Source organism: Choristoneura fumiferana, chromosome 5 (assembly GCF_025370935.1).
Source record: "Choristoneura fumiferana chromosome 5, NRCan_CFum_1, whole genome shotgun sequence".
In the NCBI taxonomy this organism is placed as follows: domain Eukaryota; kingdom Metazoa; phylum Arthropoda; class Insecta; order Lepidoptera; family Tortricidae; genus Choristoneura; species Choristoneura fumiferana.
In genome coordinates this window covers 3,885,941-3,893,988 of record NC_133476.1, presented here as the reverse complement: position 1 = coordinate 3,893,988, position 8,048 = coordinate 3,885,941, and the positions used below count along the sequence as shown (strand labels likewise).

General features: G+C 38.4%; 1 protein-coding gene across 1 annotated transcript; it reads right to left on the bottom strand.

Moving 5' to 3' along the window:
* Positions 1–686: 686 nt before the first annotated feature.
* Positions 687–6,077, bottom strand: LOC141427770 (uncharacterized; the record flags this gene model as incomplete). The annotated part of the gene is given in 3 exon segments (XM_074087361.1): positions 687–3,645; positions 4,287–4,604; positions 5,223–6,077. Coding segments are annotated over 3 exon segments (378 nt in total). The 3' UTR covers positions 687–3,628.
* Positions 6,078–8,048: the final 1,971 nt, after the last annotated feature.

Here is an 8,048-nt window from a genome sequence, read left to right as displayed (position 1 = left end):
CACCTAATTTGAGCAAATAATATGCCGTTACAAATTAAAATTGTGATAATTATTTAAATAAACTTAATCTTACAATAACCTTCTTGTAAAATAACAGAAATTAACAGAATTTATTATTCAACTGGTAGTACACTTATACCTTGCAATGACCTAGTATACAATTTACCATCAGCTGTTTTTAGCTGAAAGGCCCTGACCTTATTATCCTTGCCGGGAAATACCTGCACAACCCGTGCCATGGGCCACACCAACGGTGGAGCATTAGGCTCCTTCATAAGCACCAGTTTACCTACAGTAACGTTAGGTACAGAATCACACCATTTAGACCTATTTTGCAGTGTATTTAAGTAGTATTTATACCAAGCCTTCCAAAATCGCTGCTGTAACTGAGTACATTGTTGCCAGTAATTTAACCTATTGACTCTACTGTCTGAAACATCTCTGTCCGGATACATAGTTAAGGATGTACCTATTAAAAAGTGCCCAGGAGTGAGGTAGCAGTAGTCATTTATGTCTTCAGACAAAGGCAAAATTGGGCGCGAATTTAGTACGGCCTCTATTTGACAGAGTGCTGTACTAAGCTGCTCATAAGTAAGTATGGCATTTAAAACGATTCTTTTTAAATGGTAAGTATTTCATACTTTTCACAGCCGCCTCTGCAAGACCCGCAAATACAGGGGAGTAACTTGGTGTGAAATGGAATTTAATACCTTGTTTGGCAGCATATACTTGCACAAGCGTCTGGTGAATAGCAGAGTTATTAAGCTCGTATAGCTCAACTAGCTGATTCCTTGCCCCTCGAAAACATCCGCCATTATCGCAAAATACGTCGCTGGGCAATCCACGTCTACTAACAAACCGTTTAAATGATGCAAGAAACGCATCCGTTGTGATATCTGAAGTCAGCTCCAAATGAACTGCCTTCGTAACAAAACAAACATAAACACATACGTATCCTTTGCTTTCTAATGCTTTTCGCACTCGGGAATTCTTGACGCGGACTGGCCCAGCGAAGTCTATGGCTACCTTTTGAAAAGGCCTAGCTGACGTCACGCGGTGCTGAGGCAAGGATCCCATCAGCTGTTTGGCTGCACTAGCTTTGAGCCTGAAACAAACCAGACATTTATGAGTCACTTTCTTGACTTGTCGAATACCGTTTGTCAACCAGTATTTTTGATTTAAATTGGATAAGAGCGACTTTGGTCCAGCATGTAACAGCCTAATGTGTTCATTTTCTATAATTAGAGTAGTTACTCGTGAATTTTTTGGTAGTATTATAGGATGTTTCTGTGACAGTGGTATATCTGAGTTATCGAGTCGCCCGCCTACTCTTAGTAATCCGTCCTTATCTAAAAATGGATGAAGCGGTTTCATGGACCCTCGTATGACATTGCCCTTTTGCAGTGATTCTATCTCAGCACTGAAATGCATAGATTGTTCATTTTTTATAATCAAATGCAATGCATTTTGCAACTCATCAGGACTTAGTATCTCATCTTTTACCTTATTTATGTTTTTTAAATTGTGACAAAATCTAAGAATATAGGCTATCACACGTGTCATCTTTTCTATATTAGAATACCTATTTAATATTTGAAAGAAGTCATTGCCTGCAATTGCTGTAAGTACCACCTGCGACTGTTTATATTGCTCAGTCTTCATTTCAGGTAAGTTAGTAGGTAAGTCTAACCCTTCTCTATCAAACATATAATCACCTTGCAGAAACTTCGGCCCGTTCCACCAGAGGGCGCTATTTGGAAGCTCCTGTGGACTAATACCTCTGCTGATTAGGTCTGCAGGGTTGTCTGCAGAGGGTACATACAGCCAGGTCCACCTGTTTGTTTTTTGTTGAATTACACCAACTCTGTTAGAAACATAAGCCTGTAGCCTAGTAGTTTCCGAATTTATCCATGCTAAAGCTATTTTGGAGTCAGTGAATAAGTACACATTATCAATGTGTACACCTTTGGATAATGTGTCATATACTCTTTCCATTAAAATTGATAAAAGCAAGGCAGCATTCAGTTCTAACCTCGGTATTGTTAATGGCTTCGCACGTGGGTTTACTCGCGACTTAGAACAGAGTAGGTGTAATTCAGCCATACCTGCCTCATCAACCACGCGTAAGTATATGCAGCACCCATATCCTGTAGTACTGGATGCATCAGCAAATCCGATCAGCTGTACTGCTTTCACACTGTTGGTAGGAATGTGTCGCCTTATACTAATAGGGTGCATAATGGCCAAACTGTTAGCAAATTCCAACCACTCATCAGCAAGCTCATTCGGTATGCGCTCATCCCACCCAACATTGCTGGACCAGACTTTTTGTATGATGCTTTTAGCTCTTATAACAATTGGACTGACAAATCCCATGGGATCATAAAATTTTGATATATAGCTAAGAATAGCCCGTTTTGTTAGTACATTCTGGTCAAAAGCCTCTGGGCTGTTAATGGTGAAGCAGTCTTGTTTTACATTAAGTGTTATACCTAAAGCTTTCATACTAAAATTATCTTTTTGAAAGTCTCGCTCACTGAATTGTTGTTCAGCTTCAGGTATATCAGATAAGATAGCTGGAGTATTAGATGCCCACTTATGTAATTTAAAGCTTCCATAGTCTAACAATTCACACAGTTGTCGTTTAGCTTCAAGCAAGTTGTGCATATCAGAACATGAATATAAAATATCATCCACATATGTACAATTCTGAATGATATAGGATGCAAGTGGCAATTCATTCCCATACCTTTGTGCAAGTTCCAATAAGCAGCGTGTGGCCAAGTAGCTTGAAGACTTCATACCGTATGTGACAGTATCAAGACGAATACATTTTATAGTTTGACTGGGATTGTCACGCCATAAAATGTTTTGGAGTGATGTTTGCTGTGGGTTTACTAATACATTGCGAAACATTTTCTTTATATCAGAACTCAAAGAAAACTCTCCTATTCTGAATAATAGCACAATATCAAATAATTCCTTTTGAACTGGAGGCCCATTTAATAAAATATCATTTAATGAAACTTTTTTACTAGTTCTCATTGACGCATCATATACCACCCTAGTAGGCGTGCTTTTACTATGCTCGTTTATAACGGGATGATGCGGTAAAAAATATAGCGGGTCCTCATTGAAATTATATGAATTTATATCTACATAGTGACCATGTCCAAGCTCAACATATTCATGAATGAAGTTCTGATAATCAGTAAGTAAGTTTACGTTCTTTTGCAATCGTTTTTCGAGGCTGAGAAACCTGTGCAAAGCTAAGTCAAATGAACTACCCAAAGTTTCATTAATTTTATTTGTCTCAACCTTGATTGGCAAATCGACTTGAAATTTATTATTTTCTAATTTTACAGAATTAGCAAAAATTGTTTCGGCTAACTCTTGCTCTGAGTCCTTTTCTATCAGCAGTTCGGGGACTCGCTCAACATCCCATAGTCGTTTGATACTGTCACTAACATCTGATTCACATTTAGCACAAAAAAGTGATACAACCTGATTTTTTATGATGTCTGAAACTAACGCGCCTGCGACGACGTGGCCAAACTTGGTGTTAAGGATGCACGGAGTTGAAGGCTGAGGCTGCTTTTCTCGGTCATTGCACAGGTTGTGTGCTTCTTCAAGCGGTAGGAGGACCTGGAAAAAGACGTCAGCCCCAATCAGCATATTTATTTCTGAAGGTTGGTTAAATGTTGTATCAGCTAATGTGACACCAGCGGGAATATTTATTCCATCCATGCTGATTGGCATTTGTGGTAATTGACATGTAATTTTTTCCACCACATGACAGTTTACTAAGACTTTATATTGGGATGTCAAAGAATGCACTTGTAGGGGAATGCAATAGCTAATCTTGCTCTTGTTCTGCGTCACACCAATGAGGTTAATATCAGATCGCTCAGGGGTAAGCCCTAAGACCTCAATAGCTTTTGTGGTGATCAGTGACACTTGTGAGCCCGAATCTAAAATACACTTGACATGCACCTCCCTACCACTTTGAGTATATAATTTTACTCTCGCTGTTGGAATTAAAACATTGCTTGCGGAGGCCCCTGACAGGAGCACAACTGGGTTGCTTTCGCTTTCTTCATCTTGGTGCAGAAGGGTGTGATGAGGTTTTTTGCATATTCCACACCGAAAGTGGAATCTACATTTACCCACATGAGGATTTAAACATGTAGTACACAAGTTAAATTTCTTCGCAAAGGAAACTCTTTCCTTTGAAGGTAACAATTTGAATTTTGGGCAAGAATATAATTTGTGATCAAAACACTTACAGTGTACACATTCCATGGAGGTCTTGGCTGCAGCTGCTAACGCTACCTTACTCTTGACAGACTGCACTGAAGAAGGCTGGCCTCTCCCCGGCCCTGCATTGTCAGGATGGGTATCCGTGTTTTCCAATGCAAGAGCACGCTTGTCCATGTACGCCAAAAATTCTTCAATCGTCGGCTCCTGCTTTTGATCGCGCTCTAATTGGAATGAACGCGAGCTGTACGCGTCGATCTTACGCGTTAAAATTCCCAGCAGCACAGGATCCCACGCCTCCACTGCCGCATGCAAATTTTTAAGTGCAGCTAATGTTTGCCGCACTACTGAAACGAAATTCCGTATGTCGTTAGCGTTGGGATACTTAGGCAATTTATTTAAATCTAAAAGAGTGTTTACGTACTCAGAAACGATTTTATATTTGTTAAAAAATCTTTCATCTAACAACTGCCTTGCCTGAGGATAGCTCTCACTGACAAGTGGGAGATTTTTTACCAAATCATACGGCTCGTCTTTGAGAAAAGATCGAAGGTAATACAACCTTTGTACATTATCAAGCGACTTGTCGTTGTGAATTACCGAAGTAAATATTTGTATGAAGGCTACATAATCCGAATATTTGCCGGAAAAGGTCGGTATGTTTATGCTAGGTAATTTAGCTCTAGGTTTACTACTGCAACCTGACTCCAAGGCACTCTGTTCAGCTACAGAACTACTAGTTTTAATACGTTCGTTGAATATTGCTAAACAATCAAAATATTTATTTTCAACCTCCGCATAATCTTCTTTGTCCTCCGAATCCAATGATATGATTTGTTTATTATACACCTCATACTCCTTAAATGCGTCGCATAGTCTTTCCCGTTTCGCAATTAGGGTCTCGGGATGGCAATTTTCCATATTAGATTCGGAGGACACGAAAGAAAATAACCTAGTTATTGTACCTTTTATATAACCTCGTTTGGCGATCATTTCTTTGGCCTCCATCGTATTGTATGTACTGTACTTATTCCAGTAATTATATCACAATAAGCGCTAATACAATAAAATTTTAGAAATAAACTGCAAACTAAACACGCGGGGCGACACAAAATGGCGAATTCCTCTGTTGTTCACTCACGCGTCTTCGCTCGTTCGGTTCGAGTTGGGACGGGACGCCGTCAGTGCTGCCAACCTTCGCAACTGCCCGCGCGCTTGATTGATGAACCTTATCGAAAAAGCTTCTTTTTCTGTCTTCAAACTGGAACGTATGCTTAAAATATCTTGATTTTGATGGTTTTCTTTCTTGATAATGATGCTGAATTTTATTTTCGCAGCAACTTATATGATGAGATGAAAGTAGGACAAGAATTAATTAAATCGTTGTTTTCGTTGCTCATTCACGTTTTTCGGCTCAAACCTGAGATGCATTTATCGCAGTATTCGCAGTAGGTATCGGCGGTACTGTATGGATTGCACTTCTTGCTTGCAGATTCTGAGACAATCGCTGTGTTGGGCTGGGTCTTGTACTCGCAAAATCTTCTGTCTGTCTTGACGGTGAGAATGGACCAATGTTGGGAGCGTGGACTGTATATTGTGATTTTGTTTCTTCCCAAGAAAAAGTCTTTGCACTGTATTAGAAGATTTATTATACTAAACACCAACACTTTACACAGTTAGAAAAGAGCAAAATATAGAACTGAATTGTCTTATTTTATTAGACATAGAAAAACATGTTATGGCCGATGGGCGACCGGAAGTATCAGAGAAAAAAGTTCTGCCAACATTAACGCTAACAAACTCTTGTGTTGCCAGCAACAGCATTAAATTTGTTAAATTTGTAATAGGATTAGTAAGTTTTTTAATAAAATAAAGAGAGTAGGGCGAGAGCGGGAAGGGAGCGGAGGAGTGGGGGACGCGTTTACAAGGCGCTTCATTGAGGTTTGTCGTTTATAAATTGCTTTATTAAGGGTGTACAAAAAAACGAATTAAACCACACACTCAGACAATCATACATATGTTATCAAGCTTTTATGTAAAACCCATAATTAAAAATCGCCAAACTTCAAAGGTAATATTCAACGACATTTCTATCCGGTTGCTAAACGCTCGGGTAAATAAAATTAGAGTGACGGCAACTCCACTACACTTTGTTGCAGATTTGTGTTTAAATGTTTCTTTAATGAATGCTTTCCTGTGCGTTTGACAAAACACTAAGGCATTTGATCAACTTGTGAGTGGCAACGATTTACCGCCTTATTAGCAATTTTAGAAATGGCATTAATTAGTTTCAGTTCAGTTCACAACGTTTACTTGATTGAAAAAACAATTACATTGTGTATGAACAGAATACCTCAATACAAGTGTAATAATAATAAACATTAAAGGGCAACCATTCAATGTTACCATAAATATACTTGATCAATTCTAAAATCAAGAGCGTCAACAATAAATCAAAACACAAAAAACAAATCCATCAAAAGTCCAAGATAAATTTACCAAGTGTACTCGTCTTTACTGTTAGCACTCCTTTAAGAAAAACGCGATAAGCTTTTTAAATTTATAATAGTCTTGTAATTTTTTTAATTCAGAGGGTAACCTGTTAATAATTAAGACGCCTGATACTTTGCACTGTGCTGAACAATTCTTAATCTAGGACGAATAGCTGGTGGTAATGCCTTGCGTCTGGTATTTTCCCCTTATCTGTCTCTCACTATCGGTTTCTGTGTATTGAGGGTTTTTTTTAAATCTGCGAGTAAACACCATATATATTAGGCATGGCGCAGTCAATATTCCCAGGCTAGCAAAAAGGCTTCTACAGGATTCCCATTGTGGAATGCGCACCATTGTTCTTATTGCTCTCTTCTGTATAATGAAGGCCTTTTTAACATTATAGTCATAACTATTTCCCCACAACCTGATACTGTACCTTAATTTCGATTCAACCAATGCAAAATATACTGATTTGAGTTGTTTCAATGTTAACTCATCCCTTAGGCTTTTAATGGCATAGCATGCAGAACTTATAGAAGCTTCAACTGAGTTCAGTTCCTGCTTCCAATTCAGATTACAATCGATATGCACTCCAAGGAACTTAACCGTGTCAACCAGGGCAATATTCTCATTATTTAAGTTTGGATAAATATACTCGGTGCTCCGTGCGGTTGTTTTGAACAGTATTGCTCCTGTCTTACTTGTATTGAGCTTTAAATTATTCGCTTTAAACCAAATATAAAACGCCTTCAGTGCATCGTTAACTTTAACATTAAGCTGTTCTTTATTGTCTGCCCATACTATCGCATTCGTGTCATCAGCAAAAACTACCAGACTCGTGTCTTGCAGTGAGTTAGTTATCGAATCGATCATATCGTTTGTAAATACAATAAAGAAAATTGGACCTAGTATTGATCCTTGTGGAACACCTCTCGTTATCTTACGCATTTTCGATTTTGTATGTTATTTCCTGCTTATCCTCGATTCCTTTCATTTCCACAAATTGATATCTGTTAGTTAGATATGACTGAAAAAGTTGCAAAGTCCTACCCTTCACGCCATAGAATTTAAGCTTTTCTATAAGTATTTTATGATCAACCATATCGAAAGCCGAACTGAGATCCAAAAACAGCCCTGCTACTCTCTTTTTGTCATTGAGCTTCGTTATAACATCTTCTATTAACGAGCCTATGGCTTCCGCTGTTCCCACTCCTTTTTGATATCCGAACTGTCTCATATTAAGAATCCGATTTCTATTTAAATGAACTACCAATCTTGTTTTAATGATCTTTTCGAAT